Source organism: Medicago truncatula, chromosome 4 (assembly GCF_003473485.1).
Source record: "Medicago truncatula cultivar Jemalong A17 chromosome 4, MtrunA17r5.0-ANR, whole genome shotgun sequence".
NCBI classification, from domain to species: domain Eukaryota; kingdom Viridiplantae; phylum Streptophyta; class Magnoliopsida; order Fabales; family Fabaceae; genus Medicago; species Medicago truncatula.
In genome coordinates this window covers 20,163,823-20,189,606 of record NC_053045.1, presented here as the reverse complement: position 1 = coordinate 20,189,606, position 25,784 = coordinate 20,163,823, and the positions used below count along the sequence as shown (strand labels likewise).

The 25,784-nt window shown below is 32.7% G+C and overlaps 1 protein-coding gene across 1 annotated transcript; it reads left to right on the top strand.

The window, feature by feature from the left end:
• Nucleotides 1-2,764: 2,764 nt before the first annotated feature.
• On the top strand, nucleotides 2,765-7,451 carry LOC25480367 (expansin-B3). Its single transcript, XM_013587180.3, has 4 exons — nucleotides 2,765-3,059; nucleotides 3,369-3,669; nucleotides 4,536-4,665; nucleotides 6,814-7,451. The coding sequence occupies exons 1-4, from the start codon at nucleotides 2,885-2,887 to the stop codon at nucleotides 7,006-7,008; spliced, it is 801 nt and encodes a 266-aa protein (XP_013442634.1). The 5' UTR covers nucleotides 2,765-2,884; the 3' UTR covers nucleotides 7,009-7,451.
• The last annotated feature ends 18,333 nt before the right edge of the window (nucleotides 7,452-25,784 follow it).

The following is a 25,784-nucleotide window of genomic DNA, read 5'->3' as shown; positions in this document are numbered from 1 at the left end:
TTAATTATGGAAGCCTAAAAAGAAATATTCTTATTTTTTCCTCAAATGTTTGGCCCATAAGATTCAGCTCATTCAATTAAAAAAATTATCAGCCCATTAAAAAAAAATCAACAGAATGTCAGCATCCATGGCCACCGGAGCTCCATCGGACAGCCACCGTCCACCGCCGTGACCTTACAGGAGCTCCGCCGTGTGTCGCCGGGAAATCTGAAATTTCCAACCAATCACCACCGTCCGCAGCCGTGTCGGTGGCCGAAGAACTGCCGATCAACGGTGGTATTCGGTGGTCAACGTCGATGCACCACCACCTTTTATTTATTTATTTTATTTCAGCTTTGGACTTTAAAAAACATTATGTTTTGGGCTTGGACAAAAATAAGCATTGGACTTGATTAAAAAAGGAATTCTGAATGTCATCACTTTCTGCACCAATTAATTAACAAAATAATTATGTGAAACCAATTAATTAACTAAAAAAATTATGTAAAACAAATTTAAAAAATAAATAATACATTTTATTAAATGGATCGGATGGGTAATCCATTCATTTAAATTTAATAATGGATGGATTGCATGGACATAAAGGGTCTGTTTGGGAAACCCAAAAAAAGAGCTTTTAGCTTTTAGCTTATAGCTTATAAGCTCGTTTGATAAAAAAAGCTCTGTTTGGTAACACTTTTTCACCATGAGCTTATAGCTTATTTGACGAGCTTATAAGCTATTTTTCAGAAGCTATTCCAAGTAGCGTTTGAGGTTATAGCTTATAGCTTCTCACTTTTTCTTCCAATTTTACCCTTATTATTTCATTTAAATTGTATTTTTATCCATTATAATTTTTATAATAAGCTACGTAATAAAGACTACTATCCCTTTATTCCAATTTTTGTATATATATCAGCTGGCCTTTTTTTTAAAAAAAATATATATATACCTTCGTTTTTTTTTACGAAACAAAATACTATTATTCTATTAGTGTTACTTTTATTTTTTATTTTTTTTAGGTAAGTGTTATTTTCTTTATTCAATGTTATTAGTATTACTCTATTAGTGCTACCTTTTTTTGTTTTGTTTTTGAGGTAAATGTTATTTTCTTTATAAAGTAGAAACACTTAAATGATAATAAATACTCCCTCCGTCCCTAATTATAAAACCCTTTTGTTAAAATCACGGGAATTAAGAAAGTGGATATTTGTATTAAAGTTGTTTGTAATCACTATTGTTTTTACAATTTTATCCTTAAGAGAGAGAGTTAGTTTATGTTTTCCATATGCTATTTATTGCTGATTGAAGAAAAATATGTATAATAAATAGGGACATGTATGTAAAGAAATAATTAATGTAGTTGAAAATAACAAAGGGGTCTTATAAAAAGGGACAAAAAAATTCTCAAAAGGGTCTTATAATTAGGGACGGAGGGAGTATAAGATAAAATTTTAGTGAATAAAATTTAATTTAATTTATAATACATAGGATATATTAAATTAATAAATTTAAAGTATTTTTTTAAAGAAAAATTAGTTTACAAAATTACAAATACTTAAATTAATGATATAATTTTTATTATGAATTAAGAATACCCTTTATGTCATTTTACATTTATCAGCTAGTTGAACCGCTATTTTTACCAAACACTTCAGTTAGTTTATCAGCTAAAAGCTATCAGCTAGCTTATCAGCTATCCGCTATTTTTACCAAACAGAGCCAAAACCTAATGGATGGATTGGATGGTTTTCTTTTTAAAAAAAAAAATTGTTGGATTTTAATGGGCTAATGGATTTTTTTTGATCCATCCATTAGGATCCAAATCCATAATCATCCAATCCATCCATTTTGCCACCCCTAATTTTTTATGAAGTGTTTTGTTTTGAAAAAGGGTAAGTTTGATGATGAATTTTAAAGACCAAACAAAGATACCATAAAAAATGAGCAGATGATGATTAAATTGAAAAGTGGTCCTTTAAGTTTCAAACCGTCCTTTTAGTTTTTAAATCGTTTTAAATAAGACCTATTGTAGGTAGCATAGTTGGTAATTGCTTCCTTAAACTTATCTATGGTACCAAATCTGGCTCCTAACACCCACTTAAAATTAGTCATCTTTTTAGGCATGGTAAATGGTGGATAATGTTGCTATCATCTGAATCATCACCATCATCCTCTAAAAGGACTTGTTTGAAACGATTCAAAAACTAAAAGGACTTGTTTGAGACTTTTGAAACTTAAAGGATTTGTTTGGGACTTTTGTAACCTAAAGGACCACTTTGGGAAAAACGAAAAACTTAAAAGACTTTTAGATGCATTTGACCTTAGATTTATTGTCTCTTATTTGCTTTAATAATAACTATTGAAATCTCACACATAAAAATATACGAGTTGGGTTCAAATTTTAATCACAATATCCGATCTATAATATTTTGATATTCTTATCGGTTAAGTTAGGATTACAAGGCTTATTTAAAAGATTATCTCTACAAGAAAATGAGGAAGAGCAACTCTTTTTTCTTTTTTCCTTAAAAAAAACTCTTTTTTCTTTTTCTTTTTTTAACAAAAATGGAGACTTTAATTCTCCACTATTTAATTGTTACCGCATCCCCAATGTTCTGCATTTTTGGCGCGCACAAGCGGAATCAACGCCTTAACAACCGGTAGGACCCACACTGAATCCCTCAGTGGCACACATCAGTAAATAAACACAAAACCAACGGACAAAAAGGTCAAAAGCAATCACGCGTTGTTGTACTATAAGAAACCAACAACCCTCTCTTCTAACGGTCCAACCTAAACCCAAACGCCACAACAGACAGAATCTCCCTCTCTCTGCCGCCACGAAACTGTCGGCAGAGCTCTAAAACGCCCCCTTTTCAGCTCCGAATAGCAGTAGTGTACAATGCACCTCCAATTTAGCTTCTATCTAAGGCTTTTCTGCTTCGGCATAGCCATGAAGCTCGCCATGCTTCCGGCTGCCACTGCCGTTGGGCAACTTCAGCATCATACTCTCGACTTACATTGGTATCCCGGTACCGCCACTTGGTACGGTGACCCCGAAGGAGACGGCAGTACTGGTAACAAAACCTCTCTCTTATTTGTTTTTCTTTTTCACAGCTATGTATGAAACACGAAAACGGACACATTGACACAGATAAAATTTTGACAAAATGACATTATTCAATATGTTGGTGTCGGACGCGATGCGTGTCGGACAGCAGGACACACCTTCAATCAGAAGTGTCTGTGCAAGAGAGTGTAGCTCTAACACTTCTGATTAAAATCGTGTTTGGTATTAGACACAATTACAATTACATTCAATTATGCCATTTTTTAATAATAGTGAGTATGTTGGTGATTAATTATGATGAGAATGTGTGAATTAGGGGGAGCTTGTGGGTATGGAACATTGGTGGACGTGAAGCCATTGAGAGCGAGGGTAGGGGCAGTGGGACCAGTGCTGTTTATGAAAGGGGAAGGATGTGGTGCTTGCTATAAAGTGAAGTGTTTAGACAATAGCATATGTTCAAGGAGAGCAGTTACTGTGATAATCACTGATGAGTGCCCTGGCTGCCCAACTGACACCACCCATTTTGACCTCAGCGGTGCTGCTTTTGGACATATGGCTATCTCCGGTGAGAACGGTCAACTCAGAAACCGCGGTCAAATCCCTGTCATTTACCGAAGGTAAAATTACTTTTATGAATATTGGTTTATCCTTTTTGGTTACAAAATTACTTTTATTCTCTGTAAAACGAGGATAGGGTAGTTCATCTGATTGCTGTAGACAATGTATAATAGATTTGGTTAGTATACGTTTATCCTATGTGATATTAGCTGTTTTTGGTCTATTTGTGTAAAAAAAATTGTTTAGATTTCAACTATATAATTTGAAGAGTTTTAGTTTTAGACCTTCAAAAATTTTGATTGTACAAAATCAAAAATCAATAATATTGCGAGAGATAAACCAAAATTGGTAGGGACAAACGTACATTAAATTTTAAAATTTGATGATATGAATCTTCTTAACTAAAAAATCTTCAAATCAGAGGGTTAGGAATTTATTTTTTTTGGACAAACGTAGCATTTTGTTTTTTGTTTACTAAAATTGATCATTTTATTTTTTATTTAGACAAATATTTTTGTGGCCCAATGAATACTTTGGCACACTAATATACTGTACTGTAAAACATTTTTTTAATAAATGCATTTATTTGTTGGGCATAACATTGATATGCTGAAGGAAGAAGCATGATTGGTTAATTTTTTGGTGGGGTTGCTTTCTGAACTTTACCTTTGTTTTATATTGACTCTTTGACGAGTTCTGTTCCTTTCTCCTTTCATATGGTGCAAACATTTGACTTTTCACATCTTAATTTTTGTTCTTTGGTTTATTTATATAATAATATTATAATAATAACGTAGCTCAGTATCCTTTTAAGGAAAAATGATTTATCTCCGTTTCCACTACTCTGTTTGTTTCTATAGATTGATGCAATGTACCTTTTTGTTTTGTGAATAATAAATGAATTTTTGACCTATGTGAAATGCAGAACTCCGTGTAAATATCCAGGAAAAAAAATTGCATTTCATGTTAATGAAGGTTCCACACCATTTTGGTTATCACTTCTGGTTGAATTTGAAGATGCAGAGGGAGATATTGGCACTATGCATATACGAGAAGTACGTTTCTTCTTCTGTTTCTAGTTATGAAGCATGGACACTTCTCGGATAAGGCGTGTCTTAGTATCGGACACGTATCACGTCTGACATAGACACGACACCGACACTTATAATTATACTGAACTATGTGATTTTCCTAAATTATTAGAAGTGTCGACGTGTCAGTGTCCATGTCGTGTCCGGTGTCCGTGTCGGTGTCCGTATCCGTGCTTCATTGGTTTCTAATGTTTATTTGCTTCCATGATGTTTTTCCATAGTTTATTTTTTTGGCGTTATTTCTTATCCCAAAGATATAGCTAAATGAATAAAGAACAATTTGATAGAGGCAGATGGAGAAAGAGTATAACTGGATAATTAATATAACTGAAACAGAGAAATAAAAAAATGCACAAGAGAAGAACCCTGAACTTCTGATCTCTCAGAGAATCAGATGCAATTACAGCTAACAGTCTCTAATATTAAGAAATTTTAAGAAAGTGGTGGTATTTTCATTATATTTTTAACGGTTCTGTTACTTAAATTAATTTTATATCATATGTGACACCATGGAATATTTTTATTTTAATATCTCTTACTTTTTATCTTTTACAAGTTTATAAGTTATTGGTTATCCTCTAAGAAGACACCATGTATCTTTTACAGATTTATATCATATGTATCAATTACTCCAAATAACATCATATTTATAAGATCTATTAAGCACGAACACCCTTCGGATTAGGTGTGTTCTGATATCGAACATATGTCGTGTCCGACACCGACACTTTAATTACACTGTATTATATGATTTTTTCAAATTATTAGTTGTGTCGGCGTGTCTGTATCGTGTCCGATGTTCGTGTTCGTATCCATACTTCATAATATCTCTAAAAAAACATCATATTTATAAGTTATCTAAATTTTTGTCAAAATAGTAATTTTTTTTACTTTTATTGCTAATGTACACTTTTTTCGGCTAATTGATTATGCACACTTGATTTATTTAACGAATAAAGTGCAAAAGATAGTAGTAGTACTAAATATATTGCATTTGCATCTTTGGAAAACTGCATCTTGAAAACTGTTGCAGATTTTGACTGGAAGTAGTTGTCTAAACGTGAAATAAAGCATTATGGTCATTCACGGTGCACATTGATTTTCCATGATAGTAAAAGGATACTACTCGCATAGTTCATACTAACTCTATCTATAAACACGAACACTCTTCAGATTAGGTGTATCCTGGTGTCGGACACGCGACACAACATCGACATTTATAATTATACTAAATTATGTGATTTTTTTCGAATTATTAACTATATTGGTGTGTCGGTATCTATGTTGTATCCGTGTCTGTATTCGTGCAATATTTCCAAATTTTGGGGACGTGTCCTCTTAAATCGCGTGCCTCTGTCTCACTCTTAGGCAATTGGGAGTGACCCTCTTCACACCATTTAAATATATAAGTGTGTGTTCTTCCACATATTATATTGCCAACTTCCCCTTAGTGCTTTTGATGTATTTACTATTGCTACTATTTTCTGCACTCAAAGCATGTGATATGGGACCTACATCTTTAAATAACATTCCTCACTTCTTTCTCCCCCAATCTATGAAAGGACTTCACTTGGCAATTATTTTGCCAAATCAGATCAAATAATTCATTAAATAGACATTTGATCTCTTGTTTACAATAATAGTTAACTGTTAAACACAAATGCATATAACCAATATCTTAAAAGATGCATTTAGCTCCTCTAAATCTAATGAGTATATAGTAAAATTAGAAAATCAATGATGTATATTGTAACCATTTATAATTTGTTATTAATTTGCATGTAATATCAATCTATTTGGGTTGGCCTAGTGGTATTGGCTTGGGACTGGGGAGTGTGCTCCTCCTCAAAGTCTCAGGTTCGATCTCTGGTGTCAATTTGAGTGGGCTAATTTAGCTTCTTCAAAAAAATGTGCATGTAATATCAAGCATTAGTCTATTTACCAATGATTGGATAAATTACTCACAATATTCTTGATAAAAAATTATCACTCATTTCATTATTCTCTTTAGTGATTTGTTTACTTTGAACAGACTATATTACAATTTGAACAATGAGACTAACTATGTTATGTTTTATTTTATTTTATTTTACTATTGTATTTTTATTGCAGAATGGTTCTAGTGAGTGGCTACAAATGAATCATCTGTGGGGTGCAAATTGGTGCATTATTGGGGGACCTTTAAGGGGACCATTCTCTGTCAAACTCAGCTCTTCCACCGGTAGAACCCTATCAGCTAGAGATGTTGTTCCTAGCAATTGGGTTCCAAAGGCCACTTACACTTCTCGCCTAAATTTCTACCACTAAAACACAACCTTTGCAATAACCACATTTTACCTAGTTAATTAATTAAAGTTTGGTTAGGTCCCATAACGCAAAAATAGTTCACATGGGTTCCCAACTCTTTCCCTTAGTTTGCTATATATATACACTTTTAATTTTCTTTTTTCTTTTTACCCATCTAAGTCCACTTTTTCTCTTTGTAAGCAAAGTAGTCAAGCCATTGAATTGCACAAGGGCATTCAATGGTCCTTCCCTTTTCTTGTTTCTCCTTTTGTTTTTGTATACCTAATTTTATTATGGTGTGTTATTGTTGGTAGTAAATGTCATGTAGCCCTCTCCAAAACTGGAGAGAGAGCGTGTAGGGTTGTATCCTTAATTCCTTGCAGAGCTGAACGTGTGTAGTGAACCGGTTGGACTTTAAAGAATACTGATTTTCCAGCCTTTGAATGTCTTTAAATTTTATTTTATTTGATGTTGCTGATCTTGTGACCTACCTCAAGTCATGTATCCTCATATGGTTCTATTTCTCTCTCTTTTTTCTTTGAAAAATGTTATGTAGTGCTCTGAGGCACTAGTTAGACTAATATAAAAAATTTGCATTAAAAATTGTTAAAAAGTGGTATGTTAATTTTTTAAAAGTAAAAAACTTATTGTTTTCAAATAAAAATTTATATTTTTTACTTTTTAACTTGTGCTCCGGGACACTAGTTAACATGACCTTTTTTTTTTTTTTTAAAAAAAAAAAACAAAAGAGAATTTTTATTAAACTAAGAGCATAAAGGATACTCCACCTCAAAGCGCATACATCAATTTCTCTAAAAGTTCAAACTACCAAATAGATAGATATCTCAATGGACAGTTACACCAATCAGAATGCACTAAATTAAATTTCCTACCAGGGTGTACCAAAAAATCATCCCCAAGAAACGAATTGCAATCCAAAACGCCTTCTTGAAAAACGACTTTATTCCAAGCCAACCAAAGATAATAAACGACGGCCACACAAATAAGAAAACTAATTATCTTCAAGTGCTTACCAAGATCAAGTTTCCATGCATAACTAGTTACAAACCCGTGCGAACACGGGTTCAATAACGTATTCGATAAAAATATTCTTTGAAAGAAGAGATGTTAAAACAACGGAACATTGTAATTCATTATAAAATATGTATGAGCTGATTAAGAGAGCATATAATCAGTTTATGAGATTAGGAATTGACATAATATTTAGGATGAAAACTATTGGAACCAATAAAGGAATCAATGATGTGTGAATTTACATATTATCCAAAATTATAAAAAAGAGTTTTGTTGTAATACCCATATTTACATCAAATGAAATCAAGCAAAGAAGTAGCATCAGTGAGTGAAGATAATCTAGTCTAGGATTAAAGTTAAGGTAATATGTTGAAAGTGCGGATCATGAACACCAAATCTTTATTTGGAAACGACTTGAACGTGCATATTTTTAGGTGGCTTCTCTAGATAAAAAATTAACTTATCGCCTACTTCTAACATATGTTCTCGGCAAAATTTGAACCATTGGCCGCCTAAGTATTTTTTGTAACTTGCTCTCTTTGCCGTTATCAAGCGACACTTATACATTTTTTGAGCTTGTTTGTCGATGAGTGTGATTGTTTTCCGTGTTCCTTTTAGAAATGTCATTGATATCTCATTTGAGAAGTGCTAGGTACAAAACAAATTGCAGTGTTAATTAGAAGTTATATATATGTACATTTCTAAAACATTTATCAAAGCATTGTAAAGATTTACCGTAGGAAAATAACATGTTTTAATTTTCTCAAGAGATTAGGAAAACAACATTACAATTAACATGATACTAATTGGAACCAATGAAGGAACCAACAATGTACAGATTAACGTTACATAATAGTTAGGTTTATAAAAGAGATCGCAGGTTTCATAGACTAACCAAAAAGGAATTTTTGCCAATACTTACATCAGACAAAATGAAAAGAACAAATGACATCTCAAAGTCAAGATAGTTTACGACTACAGTCCAAAGCGATATATCAAAATAGTAGAAGTTAAAACAGTTCAACAACAAAGATCTACTTTGAAACAACTCGAATTTTCAAGTTCTTATGTGACTTTTCGAGATCAAAGATGAGCTTACCACCTTCTTCCATCACTCGTTATCTGCAGAAATTGAACCACTGCCCACCCAAGTAATTTTCATAGCTTGCTCTATCGGCGGTAATGAGATGACAGTTATATTGTCTCTGTGTCTGGTCATCAATGAGAGTGATTGTTTTGCGCTTTCCTTTCAGAATTGTTCTTGACACCTCGTTTGGGAAATGCTAAACAGGAAAATAGCTGCAATATTAGTCTAATGCATATTTACATGGATAGGATGTATGCGAATATAGTTACATATAATTTATAAAATAAAGGTAGCATAACTGATTTTAAGCTAAAGAAAATGTAACATGACTTCTAATTTATCATCCTATTATCTTCCTATAAAGTCTAGATAAATGCATGCATGTACATTATATGCACCCCGTTGACCAATGAACATTGTTGAAACAAATGGAAATTAAGCATCACTTCCGCATGTGTATATATAGCCAGTACCATTTGACATTGATGTCTTTGAACATTTGGTGCAACTCTCATAATACAATCCAAACTGGTTATGATTGAATTTAGTTGTTTTCCAAATAGTGATGCAATATGTTTCCTAACACAAATTATGCACATGAAATAAAGAATAATGCAATATGTATTTTTAATTTGTGCATAAAAAAACTCAAAGCATGTTTGTGCATAAAAATAGCAGACATTGACTAAGTTTATAAATTCAGCAATTGGCCTAACATATGACAGTTTGGAAAAATCGTTGTACGAAGTACGTTGAGAAGAAGTTGATCTCCGACTTAAGTTTTAACTGAAGTTTGACTCTGAGCTTGAGAAGTGTTAAAGTCATGAAAACAATTCAAGAAACATGGTCAAAAAACAATCAAATCGGATTGTGAAATAATAAGTTACTCTAACACTGTATTGTGAAATCATAATGCAAACTTACTAACTCTTAAACTTCTCAACAACCGGATGATGTAGGTTGATGAGCAACCTCGAACCTGACCAATTGTTACATATATTTGGGTTGCCACTGACTACAAAATGGAAGCAAGGAACTCAAGGTAAATAGATGGTAAATGATAAAGCTACGGAGTATTTTTCCCATAGTGTTACATCAACTATATTCCCACTACATAAGGAAAGACATTTTTCGGGTCATTATCAAACTTATACAAAATTCTATCATCTGATGTTGACAAAATAGAAAATAATAAATTTTCTATTTAGCAATATTTAGTTTTTTTGAATAAGAAAAAGATATGCATAGTTTGTTACGATATAAAGGTGCAATATATATATAAAAGATAAGTATAATTTTTTTAGGCATCTATACCTTTTATGTGTGTGTGTCTATATATATAGACATAAGCATAATTTTTTTAGGCATATATACCTTTTTTGAAGAAAAGACATCTACAATTTTACTTTTAATTAAAATCAAAATTTTATAAAAATTATACGCATTAGCGTAACAAAAAAATAGACACACATAAAGTATTACTCTAAACGCTAATATGTGTGTCTGCATATTTACGAGGTTGAAGAAAGGAAATAAAAATATTTGGTATCATTAAATGATAGCGTGAATAAAAATATTTGTGAGGTTGTGATGATTAAACAATATTGAAATTAAATATATAAGTGATAAAACGATAATAAAAATCTTTTGAAAAAAAGATAATAAAATTAAATGGAACTGTTCAAAAAAAAAAAAATTAAATGAAAAGAAAATATATTGAAATATAATATTAAAAAATAAAATAAAAGGTTCCCAGCGTGAGTTGAAAAGAGGTGCTTGTGAAATATATTGTCGAGAAATAGTTTTTTAAAGTAGCATTCAACAACTTTTGGCCAAAGCTCATTCCATTCAATTCTATGCATTAAGAAATGTTCCCTTTCTAGTAAGTACTTAATTGATATTGTGTTTGACCTAACTTCTTTTTAAAAATGTAGAGAAGTAAAAAAAAAAAAAATCGGGTCAAACGATATCTTAATCTCCCACAATGGCAGTGTAGAAGCAACTGAATTTGGGAGAAAAAATTGGAAAATAGTTAAAATTATTTAAAAATATAAAAATTCGAAAATAGTTAAAAAAAATCGGTGAGGTAGCACTCAACCAAGCAACACTAAAAAAAAATTATATGCATCAGCTTAACAAAAACACAGACAGACGGACATAAAATATTACTCTAAACGTTAATGCGTGTGTAAATATTTGCGAGGTTGAAGAAAGGAAATAATAATATTTGGTATCATTAAATGACATTGTGAATAAAAATATTTGTGAGGTTATGATGATTAAACAATATTGAAATTAAAATAATTGATAGTGTGTTTGACCTAATTTCACCTTAAAAATGTAGAGAAGTTGGAAAAAAGCCGGATCAAGCGATACCTTACTCTCCCACAAAGGCAATTTAGAAGCAACTGAATTTGGATGAAAAAATTGAAAAATAGTTAAAAAAATAAAAATTATAAAAGTTATTAAAAATATAAAATAATAAAAAAAAATGGTGAAGGGCAAAATGGGAAATGCACCATAAAATGATGAGGTGACATTAACCACACCCATCAATAGAAAATTACTAAAATGCCCCTCCAAGGGACAAAATGGTAAAATCCTAGGGACTTACTTTTATAATATAGTAAGTAGACGAGATGTTAAACACCTTCATTATAATTTAGACCTTGAATTCCCATCCAATTATTTAGGGTGGACAATACATTATAAGCTAAAAGACATGAGAAGAAAAAATATTACTAAACTCAATATTATTTGAGCAAAAAACACAAGACATATCATGAATGGTAGACAATACCCGTCTTATAAGTAAATCCTCTTTAGTTGCTAGTCCCCCTTAAAGTAATCTCCAAACCATAACATCGACCTTAGAAGGAGCATCAAATTTTCTCACATTTTCTAAAGCCATCATCAAAACGTTATCTAGTCACCTGGAGGCAGAAGCGGTGTCGACATGTTTATTCATGGAGGGGTGGCGCGGGATTTCGGTGGTACCAATGGGGGAGAAGCTTGTTCTCTTGAAGGGCAACCAGAAGGAGGATGTTGTGAAGGCAAGGGCGGAGAATAGTGGAGGGCAACATTCACTAAGGTGGTTCCTTGGTCCCCCAACTTGGTGGCAACATCTAGAAGGGTTTGGGTGCAGCTAAGGGGTATTCTGTAACACTCTGTTTTTCTAATATAAAAATTTCAAACATATAATCAGAGTAAACAACAATTAACGGGATATCACATTCTTAAAATCTTCAAAACATAGATAAATAATAATTTATCTTTCATCAACCAAATAGCAGCGGAAATAAATTCTAATCATCATAAAGTCTTGGCACGCAGGCCTCATTAAAACATCTCATAAATATTCAGTCTAATATCATAAATGAACACGTAAAAGAATGAAGCATGCAAATCATGAAAATCCCATCCCGTTACGTATCAGAGCGACCTAGACGACACAGTGAGGCAAGGCCACTCACGACAGCAATCTGCACACTAAGCTCGATCACCTGCAAGTTACTCATACGAAGAGCAACTTTTTCAAGCAGAAGGGGTGAGATTTCATAACACAATAATATTAATCAATATAATTCAAAATCATAATTAACATCATAAACAGTCTTAATCATCATTGCATCTTTGATAACAATTAACAAGTAATCACAACATTCAATCATCATCAATAACATAACATCTTTATACTCGACAAATGCGACAATGCAACTTAGACCTCTTATATGCATGTGGTACCAATCGTCATCAAAGTATTAATATACTTATAGCATCGTGGGGAGGACAAAGCTCCAATCGTGGTGAGGACAAAGCTCAAATCGTGGTGAGGACAAAACTCAATGTATGCTAATGCATGGACTCTATCAACAAAACATCTTAATCATCAAATCTCTTATACATTCAATAATTTGGAGTTCATCATCATTGTAATTATCTTATTCAGACTCATGCAACTTAGTTAATTAACAATAGCAGCATAATTCAGATCACATCAACAGCTTAATATCAATTCATCTTCAACAATTTCTTGATCATTCAATAATAATTCAAGTAATGCAATCAATCAATAAATCACATTATAATCACTTAGCATTTCATATTAGCTTCACAGTTCTCAATAATATCTTAAATAGGTCTCATTAGTACCTAAGGTTCCTTTCCTAATCAATCCAAGCAACTCAGGTCTCAAAATCCTCAAATGCACTCAGTTCTGGAAGTGCTCGCGAGGCGAGAGCATCTGCTCGCCATGGCGAGTACAAGCCAGATTCCCAACTAAGGTTGTTCCAGGTTCAATCTTGTTCTAAATCATTCTCTAATCTTTAGTAGACACCTAAGGGTACTCAAAGGCATCTAAGGTTCAACTCAAAAGTCAAAAACTCAAAATTCGACATGCTCTCTGGTCATGCTCTCTATGGCGAGTAGGGTTGCTCGTTGTGGCGAGCTACGACATGTAACTCGCGAGGCGAGGGGTTTTGGCTTGCGTGGCGAGCGATGAACTTCATCACTCGCGAGGCGAGGATCATCGTTTGCCAGGGCGAGCGATGAATGTTGGCTCGGGCATAATGCAGTTTTCTACGAAAAATCATTTAATCACATGGTTCTAAGCCTAATTTCAATTCCAGAACTCATCCTAAACATATTCTAAGGTTATAGGACGGTTTCTACATCAATCTAATCAATTTTTACCGTTTGATCATCAATTTTAGGGATTTGACCTAATTACAAAACTTTTATAATTCAATCCTAACTTTGTCAATTAATCATCAGAATTATAGCAATCAACATTACTGAATTATTAGTCTCACTCTAACCTTAAAGTGTAGAAATCACAGCCCTCCTAGGTCTCTTTTGCTCTTTGTAACAGCCGATTTTTAGCTAGATTTATTTTAATTATTTTTATTATGTGTTTGTGTGTGATTATTTGTGCTTGTGTGTATTTAATTGTCATCGGGTGCATTTTCATGGGTTTTCGTATTAGAAGGGTATTTTGGTAATTTTGTGAGGATGGGTAAAATTATAATTTTTAGTGGGAATTGCTTTAGTAATTAGTGAGAATGGTTATTTCATTAAGTTACTAGAGAAAGTCGAGATTTTACCGTTAGTGACATTTTACCGTTATTAATTAAAATATCGTTTGGAGTGTAGTAATATTTTTGGTTTGAATAGAAACGGGTTAAGCCCACTAGAAACTAAGTTAAGCCCATTAGTAGAGATAACACTAGGGTAGTGTTAGAAGAACCAAATCATTTTCATTTCACAAAACATTTCTAGAGAGAGAAAGTGGGAAGAGAAGATAAGGGTTTGGAGAGAAGAACTTGAAGAATCCAATTGGGAAAGCTTAGGAGCTAAATTGAAGCCTAGGTTTGGTCTAATCTTCATCTAAGGTAAGGGGGTTAGTCTTTATCATAATCATGTTCATTCTTTGCAATTTTTCATGATTTGTATGAAATGGGTTGAAATGAATGAATGGATAATTGTTGCTAAATTCGTGCTCCAACTTTGATGATATGTTTGTATGCATGAATTGATAATAATTGTATGATTGTTGGTTAAATTACATGTTTAAATATGTGAAAATGAAAAGTTATGAAAATTGTGCAAAATGGATGAATTTGACATGTTGTTGTTGAATTATGATGGAGTGTATGATTATATGTTATGATTGTGGTTGATTGATGATGTTGATCTCATTTCATGACTTGGGTATGATTTATGTTGAGATGTTGTTGAGAATTGTGTTGAATTTGAAGAGATGAATTGTGGTTGTTTGAGAACTTATTGTTTTGAGAAAAATTATTTTAAAACAATTTCATAACTTGTACAAATGCCACGAAACGAGCGAGTTCGATGTGTTAGAGCCTCGGGTATGCCTCGGATCACTTTTGATGATTGAGGATTTTAAACATTCGATTTTTGATCGAAATTGGCGAAAACCCGCGGCCGAGACACGCGAAAACGCGCGTTTACGGAGCGCTGCGCCTGTAGTGGAGCGCTGGGCGCCCACTTACAGGGAGTCAGCGCTTGGGCGCTGCACCTCTAGCGCCAGGCGCCCATGACAGGACAACGGGAACGTTGTTCCGTGTCCGGGTGCTTGGGGGTGGTCGTGCAGGGGTCCTAGGCGATCGTTTTGAAGTGTTCTTTTGCTGTTTTCACCTACTTTTCTACTGGAACACATTTGGCTTTGTCGAAACTTTAATTTTCTAAATGGTTTGAAACTTGAGTTTGTGTCGTTTCGGTTTTTCGGAAATTGTTGGAACTTGGTCTTGGTGAACAAAAGGAGTTGCAAGCTTAGTCTACAGTTCTTATGGGCTTAGACAATGCTTGTAAGGTTCGTACAATGTCTTAATCATGTCAAAATTGATTTTCGGGTGGGAATGTGGAATGTTTAAACTTGGGATTTTCTCGTACGAACTTAGGCTAACCTTTGAACTAATGATCAATAGTTCGTAAGTGGCCTAAGCTCATACTTATATGATTGATTAAGATTGAATTGTAGGATTTCAAACTTGAATAAGTTGCCTAGCTTTGAAAATTATCAATGTTGGCCGTTTACCACATGATTTGGATTTTTGTCGGAAATGTTTCTTTAGCAAATCGTTTTGTGAGTTATTGTGATTATTCTTGTATGACCAAGTGAAGTTGTATGAAGGAGTGATTATATTTTGGATATGATGTTTATCATGAGATGTTGTTTTTCCCTATTACTTGGAATATGAGAATGCATGAAATGGTGAAACTATATGATATAGTTGATGTTGCATGACATTGTTGACTATTGATAATTATGTTGAAGTGTGATGGTGAATGCTATGATTTAATTGTGTATGGGCATGTTCTCTTGATAATGCAATGTTGTGGAGATAATCAATATAATTGGGTGTTGTCCTATATATTGAGTTTGAAATGGTGATTGTTGTCGCATTATCGAGTCCTTATGTAACACCCCGTTTTCCCAACGTGAAAATTTCATTTATTTAATAAGAGTAATTCACCTAAACGGAATGTCACATTCTTTTCTTAAAATCATAAACTGTATAAATAACTATTTATCCTTTAAAATTCAATAACTAAAAAGTCTTTAATACTTCGCAGCGGAAATTATTCAATAATCAAAACAGTCTTTGGCACGAAGGCCTCTTCATAAATTTCTCATATAATCCAATCTAAAATCAAATCAAAGTCATAATTCTTCTTAAAACAATACGTAAGGAATAGAAAGACAACAATAAAAATTCCCATCCCATTACGTATCAGAGCACCTAAGACACTTGAGCCACCACTCCTACTAATCAGTAATACCTGCAAGTTACTCATACGAAGAGCAACATTTTCAAGCAGAAGGGGTGAGATTTCACAAAACAATAATATCAAGCATATAATTCAATAATTATATTTAACAACACAAATAACTTCATCTATTAACAATAATACTTCTTAATGTATAATTCTTAATAATCCAACTAACCTCTAATTATCATTTACTTTATATTCAGCACATTATAAATATCATCATATAACACATATTAACCAAATCGTAACAAACATAGATCATCACATCATAGTCATAGTTCATATATAGCATAACAACATCTTAATCCTAATTCATATACAACATAACAACATCATTAATTCATAATAATAATTATTCATCAAACATCTCATTATCAATTCATGATTAAAAGGCAACTTATCAACTTAACATGAACATCATCAAGTACACCTAACAACTCATAAATATCTTCATATAATCATCATCACTAATAACTTAAACTACACAATATAATCATCACTTAATAATAATAATAATAATTATATCCATCATAACATAAACATCTTCTTATAGTAATATAACAACAACAACATAATCATCATTTTATAATAATATAACAACAACATAACATAATATTCACTTAACAATAATAATAATTATATATACATCATCTCGTCATAATTTAATAATATAACAACATATTCATCTTCTTATATTAAAACAACAACGTATTCATCATCTTATAAAAATATAACAACAACGTATACATCATCTTATATAAATATAATCAACACATACTAACACCATAATCGACATCATAAATCTTTGATAAACAATTACCAAGTAATCACAACATTCGATCATCATCAATAACATAACATAATATTCACTTAATAATAATTAATCATATATAGAACAACATAATCATCACTTAATAGTAACAATTATATTCAACATCATAATCAATATAGCAACATAACAATATCATAATCAACATGTTAGACAACATAGCAATATAACAATATCATAATCAACATGTTAGACAACATAGCAACATAACAATATCATAATCAACATGTTAGACTACATAGCAATATATCAATATCATAATCAACATGTTAGACAACATAGCAACATAACAATATCATAATCAATATCTTGAACAACGTAGCAACATAACAATATCATAATCAACATGTTAAACAACATAGCAATATCAACATCATATAATTCACATCGTATAATCTTCGTAGGTACTTCTTTAACGACACATGGGTAGAACACAACTCGACAAACTCATGGATGATAATTCATCGACAACTTAACAACTCATGGATGATAATTCATCAACAACGACCTTGACTCGACATATGCGACAATGCAACTTAGACACTTATATGCATGTGGTACCAATCGTCATCATAAGTATCAATATACTTTTATCGTACGGAGGACAAAGCTCCTAAAACGTGCGGAGGACAAAGCTCCTAATCGTGGTGAGGACAAAGTTCAATGAAATGCTATGCATGGACTCTTAACAACAAAACACCGTAATCATCGTAATCAACATATCATCATGCATCCAATAATTTGGAGCTAACGTCATCATTTCATAATATATATATAGACATCATGCACTTAGTTAAATAACAGCAGTAGCACAGTCAAATCACACAACAATAGAGAGATATCAATATATCAATTGCAATTCACAACATAACAATATTAATGTGAAGCATCAACAACTTAAACATCAAACATCTTCCACATAAGGCATATAAATATTTCACATAACCAACAACAGCAACATAGGCGACACATAAACATCTCAGGATATAACAATATCAAATGATAATCAACAACAACTCATGTAACTTAGTTAAATAACAATAGCAGCATAATCAGATTATATTAACAGCTTAATACCAATTCATTTTCAACAACTTCCTGATCATTCAATAATAATTCAAGCAACGCAATCAATCAATAAATCACATTATAAACACTTAGCATTTCAATATAGCTTCACAATTCACAATCATTATCTTTAATAGGTCACACTATGTACCTAAAGTTCATTTCTAACCAATCCAAGCAACTCAAGTCTCACAATGCACTAAAAACACTCAATTCTGGAAGTGCTCGCGGGGCGAGAGCATCTGCTCGCCGTGGCGAGTACAAGCCAACTTTCCAACTAAGGTTGTTCTAGGTTCAATCTCGTTCTAAATCATTCTCTAATCAATAGTAGGCACCTAAAGGTACTCAAAGGCATCTAAGGTTCAACTCAAAAGGTCGGAACACAAAATCTAACATGCTCTCTACCTTGGCTCGCTATGGCGAGTAAGGTTGCTCGCAATGGCGAGCAATACCAAAACACTCGCGAGGCGAAGGGGAAGGCTCGCGTGGCGAGCGATGAACATCATCACTCGCGAGGCGAGGTTCATAGCTCGCCGTGGCGAGCGATGAATGTCGCTACGGCCAGGCTTCCTATTTTCACAAAAACTCGACGATTCACATGGTTCTAAGCTTGTTCTTGATTCCAAAGTTCGTTCTAAACATTATCTAAGGTCTAGGAACACTTTCTACATCAATTAAACCAATTCTCACCGTTTGATCATCAATTCTAAGGTTTTGACCTAGTTTTCGTTTTCTGCAATTCAATCCTTTCTCAAGGTTTTAAGCCTAATTTCGATTCATTAATTCATCTTAATCATTATCTAAGGTCTAAGAACAATTTCTACATATTTTTAACAAGTTTCCACCGTTTATTCATTAATTCTACAATTTTAACCTACTTTTCAATTCCTCAAAAACTCATCCTACATCATGTTAAACCTAACCATTGATTCACATACTTAATAGAATTGCAAAGTTAGTCTCACCCTTACCTTATAATCAAGAAATCGCAGCCCCTCTAGGTCTCTCCCTCTTCTCTTGGCTTTTCTCCCTTTTCTCCAAAAGCAGTCGTACGTACGTTATGTTTTTCTAAACTAGGTCTCTCCTATTTATATAAATCTTTAACCTACTTATTTTTCTCTTAAATCCAAATATTAATATTCTATCCCAATATATATATATATATAGAATGTTTCTATAACAATAATAAATAACAATTATATCTATAACAAATCACATTTATACATTCCTAAATCAAATAACATATATTATATTTGAAAATCAAATAGCATATATATATATTTCTAAATCAAATAACATATATATTATATTAATAAATATATAACATATATCATAACAAAATATCACTCATCAATATAAATCATATAAATCACACAAATCATATAAGTATATTCTAAACTCATTTAAAATAATCAAATAATTAGAGAGGGCGTTACAACTCTCCCCTCTTAAAAGAATTTCGTCCTCGAAATTCAAGCACACACGAAATAAACTCAATTATTGTATAACCATACTAAACCATATATAGTTAAATAGCAACATCAACAAAACATGCAAACCACATCAAAGTTAGTCAATCAAACATGATCACATAATAAACATAACTATTAATCAGAAACACAACAACAACTAATCAAACAGCATAAAGGTAGTAATATAACTATTACTAAAACTCGACACGACTCTTCTAATTGGCCGGACAGACCGACCAGCTCTGATACCAATTGTAACACCCCGTTTTCCCAACGTGAAAATTTCATTTATTTAATCAGAGTAATTCACCTAAACGGAATGTCACATTCTTTTCTTAAAATCATAAACTGTATAAATAACTATTTATCCTTTAAAATTCAATAACTAAAAAGTCTTTAATACTTCGCAGCGGAAATTATTCAATAATCAAAACAGTCTTTGGCACGAAGGCCTCTTCATAAATTTTTCATATAATCCAATCTAAAACCAAAGTCATAATTCTTCTTAAAACAATACGTAAGGAATAGAAAGACAACAATAAAAATTCCCATCCCATTACGTATCAGAGCACCTAAGACACTTGAGCCACCACTCCTACTAATCAGTAATACCTGCAAGTTACTCATACGAAGAGCAACATTTTCAAGCAGAAGGGGTGAGATTTCACAAAACAATAATATCAAGCATATAATTCAATAATTATATTTAACAACACAAATAACTTCATCTATTAGCAATAATACTTCTTAATGTATAATTCTTAATAATCCAACTAACCTCTAATTATCATTTACTTTATATTCATCACATTATAAATATCATCATATAACACATATTAACCAAATCGTAACAAACATAGATCATCACATCATAGTCATAGTTCATATATAGCATAACAGCATCTTAATCCTAATTCATATACAACATAACAACATCATTAATTCATAATAATAATTATTCATCAAACATCTCATTATCAATTCATGATTAAAAGGCAACTTATCAACTTAACATGAACATCATCAAGTACACCTAACAACTCATAAATATCTTCATATAATCATCATCACTAATAACTTAAACTACACAATATAATCATCACTTAATAATAATAATAATAATTATATCCATCATAACATAAACATCTTCTTATAGTAATATAACAACAACAACATAGTCATCATTTTATAATAATATAACAACAACATAACATAATATTCACTTAACAATAATAATAATTATATATACATCATCTCGTCATAATTTAATAATATAACAACATATTCATCTTCTTATATTAAAACAACAACGTATTCATCATCTTATAAAAATATAACAACAACGTATACATCATCTTATATAAATATAATCAACACATACTAACACCATAATCGACATCATAAATCTTTGATAAACAATTACCAAGTAATCACAACATTCGATCATCATCAATAACATAACATAATATTCACTTAATAATAATTAATCATATATAGAACAACATAATCATCACTTAATAGTAACAATTATATTCAACATCATAATCAATATAGCAACATAACAATATCATAATCAACATGTTAGACAACATAGCAATATAACAATATCATAATCAACATGTTAGACAACATAGCAACATAACAATATCATAATCAACATGTTAGACTACATAGCAATATATCAATATCATAATCAACATGTTAGACAACATAGCAACATAACAATATCATAATCAATATCTTGAACAACGTAGCAACATAACAATATCATAATCAACATGTTAAACAACATAGCAATATCAACATCATATAATTCACATCGTATAATCTTCGTAGGTACTTCTTTAACGACACATGGGTAGAACACAACTCGACAAACTCATGGATGATAATTCATCGACAACTTAACAACTCATGGATGATAATTCATCAACAACGACCTTGACTCGACATATGCGACAATGCAACTTAAACACTTATATGCATGTGGTACCAATCGTCATCATAAGTATCAATATACTTTTATCGTGCGGAGGACAAAGCTCCTAAAACGTGCGGAGGACAAAGCTCCTAATCGTGGTGAGGACAAAGCTCAATGAAATGCTATGCATGGACTCTTAACAACAAAACACCGTGATCATCGTAATCAACATATCATCATGCATCCAATAATTTGGAACTAACGTCATCATTTCATAATATATATATAGACATCATGCACTTAGTTAAATAACAGCAGTAGCACAGTCAAATCACACAACAATAGAGAGATATCAATATATCAATTGCAATTCACAACATAACAATATTAATGTGAAGCATCAACAACTTAAACATCAAACATCTTCCACATAAGGCATATAAATATTTCACATAACCAACAATAGCAACATAGGCGACACATAAACATCTCAGGATATAACAATATCAAATGATAATCAACAACAACTCATGTAACTTAGTTAAATAACAATAGCAGCATAATCAGATTATATTAACAGCTTAATACCAATTCATTTTCAACAACTTCCTGATCATTCAATAATAATTCAAGCAACGCAATCAATCAATAAATCACATTATAAACACTTAGCATTTCAATATAGCTTCACAATTCACAATCATTATCTTTAATAGGTCACACTATGTACCTAAAGTTCATTTCTAACCAATCCAAGCAACTCAAGTCTCACAATGCACTAAAAACACTCAATTCTGGAAGTGCTCGCGGGGCGAGAGCATCTGCTCGCCGTGGCGAGTACAAGCCAACTTTCCAACTAAGGTTGTTCTAGGTTCAATCTCGTTCTAAATCATTCTCTAATCAATAGTAGGCACCTAAAGGTACTCAAAGGCATCTAAGGTTCAACTCAAAAGGTCGGAACACAAAATCTAACATGCTCTCTACCTTGGCTCGCTATGGCGAGTAAGGTTGCTCGCAATGGCGAGCAATACCAAAACACTCGCGAGGCGAAGGGGAAGGCTCGCGTGGCGAGCGATGAAGATCATCACTCGCGAGGCGAGGTTCATAGCTCGCCGTGACGAGCGATGAATGTCGCTACGGCCAGGCTTCCTATTTTCATAAAAACTCGACGATTCACATGGTTCTAAGCTTGTTCTTGATTCCAAAGTTCGTCCTAAACATTATCTAAGGTCTAGGAACACTTTCTACATCAATTAAACCAATTCTCACCGTTTGATCATCAATTCTAAGGTTTTGACCTAGTTTTCGTTTTCTCCAATTCAATCCTTTCTCAAGGTTTTAAGCCTAATTTCGATTCATTAATTCATCTTAATCATTATCTAAGGTCTAAGGACAGTTTCTACATATTTTTAACAAGTTTCCACCGTTTATTCATTAATTCTACAATTTTAACCTACTTTTCAATTCCTCAAAAACTCATCCTACATCATGTTAAACCTAACCATTGATTCACATACTTAATAGAATTGCAAAGTTAGTCTCACCCTTACCTTATAATAAAGAAATCGCAGCCCCTCTAGGTCTCTCCCTCTTCTCTTGGCTTTTCTCCCTTTTCTCCAAAAGCAGTCGTACGTACGTTATGTTTTTCTAAACTAGGTCTCTCCTATTTATATAAATCTTTAACCTACTTATTTTTCTCTTAAATCCAAATATTAATATTCTATCCCAATATATATATATATATATAGAATGTTTCTATAACAATAATAAATAACAATTATATCTATAACAAATCACATTTATACATTCCTAAATCAAATAACATATATTATATTTTTAAATCAAATAGCATATATATATATATTTTTAAATCAAATAGCATATATATATATTTCTAAATCAAATAACATATATATTATATTAATAAATATATAACATATATCATAACAAAATATCACTCATCAATATAAATCATATAAATCACACAAATCATATAAGTATATTCTAAACTCATTTAAAATAATCAAATAATTAGAGAGGGCGTTACACCTTACACATGTCCATGCATCATAGTCGTTGTTGCTGTAAAAGGGATGACTCTTTTACTTCGAGATTATTGTAAGGCAGAGGTGAGCCTTACATGCGATGTTGACTTGTCCATCGGAGGTGACGACCTTGTTGAGATTTGGTACCACATGCATTTATGTGTCAATAAGTGCATATCATAGCATGAGTCCTATGTGAACTATGTGATTGGAGATTGTGAATGAATAATTGTGAATTGATAATTGTTCATGAAATATGATTAATGATTGTGCATGGCTTATGATTGGTGATTGTTCATGATGTATATGATCGGTGATTGTTCATGATGTATATGATTGGTGATTGCGTATGAATAACTGTGAATAGATAATTGTTCATGATACATTTAATTGGTGACTTTCCATGAAACGTGACTAATGATTATTCATGATAAATGTGATTGGTGATTGTGAATGAATAATTGTAAATTGATAATTGTTCATATGATTGATGAATATTGATGTGAGACTTCGGGGTGTGATGTAAGTATTAATGTGTAATTATTGTTGATCAAGTGCATGATGTTTAAATTGAAATATCCATGTTAACTGTTATCTGGATTATGATAATGTAATGCTTACCCCCAGTGGTTTTAACCGCCTACTTGCCTGTATGGGTGAGTAGACGTTGTGCAGGAGTAGTCTCGGTGAGTCTTTGCTTGGGTATCGGGAGCTTCCTCCGTTATCGGTGTCGTGTCGGCTCTGATCTAGGCTTGTCGTGTCGGTCTAGATTAGGTTGTTTATATTTTCGTTTGGATTATTATTTTGTTGATGACTACCCGTATGTTTGGGTTTTGAGATTTATCTTTGGGATATGATTTATTTGCTCATGGCATGTATATATTTGATCACTCTGATTTATATTCCGCTGTAACTGTTGAGGTTTACATACATGTCTATCGGTTTTTGAATTTTGAATAAGACGTAATCTCTATTTCTTGAATAAATGTATTATTCGCATGTTTAATTGCTTTAATAGAAATAGGAGCGTTACAAGTTGGTATCAGAGCCGTGGTCAGTCTTGTCTAGACTTTTGCTTGTTGTTTTTCCCTGTCGTGTTCCAATGGTAGTTTAGTACCTTCGGCATTTGCTCTGTTGTGTTGTTTTCTTATCGGTTAGTTGGTTTTGAGCGTAGTGGGGGAGTAGCAGGTTGCTTCTAGTGTGTTAGTCTAGCAAGGGAAGGTATCTTTGGCTGCGGAGGCTCAGTTGGTTGTGGTGTGTGCTAAGTGTCCTGTTAATTTTGGTGATGTTGATTTTGAGTTGGATCTTGTTTGTCTTCCGTTGAAGCATATGGATGTGATTTTTGGTATGGATTGGTTGTTAGCTTTTGGGGTTAGCATTAATTGCTTGACTAGGAGTGTGACTTTTTCTAAGCCGGTAGAAGAGTTAGATAGGAAGTTTTTGACCGCGGAGCAAGTGAAGAAGTCTTTAGATGGTGAGGCTTGTGTGTTTATGATGTTTGCATCCTTGAAGGTTAGTGGTGAGAAAGGAGTTAGTGATTTGCCGGTAGTGCAAGAGTTTCCTGAGGTTTTTCCAGAGGATATTACCGAGTTACCGCCGGAGAGGGAGGTTGAGTTTGCAATTGATTTGGTACCAGGCACGAGTCCTATTTCGATTGCGCCGTATCGGATGTCTGCATCAGAGTTGGGTGAATTGAAGAATCAGTTGGAAGAGTTGCTTGAGAAGCAGTTTATTAGACCAAGTGTTTCACCGTGGGGTGCTCCAGTGTTGTTGGTTAAGAAGAAGGATGGAAGCATGAGGTTGTGCGTGGATTATCGGCAGTTGAACAAGGTGACGATTAAGAATCGGTATCCACTTCCAAGGATTGATGATTTGATGGATCAGCTAGTGGGTGCAGAGGTGTTTAGTAAGATTGATTTGAGATCAGGATATCATCAGATTAGAGTAAAGGCGGAAGATATATCCAAAACTGCGTTCCGAACGAGGTATGGACACTATGAGTATTCTGTGATGCCATTTGGAGTATCTAATGCGCCAGGTGTTT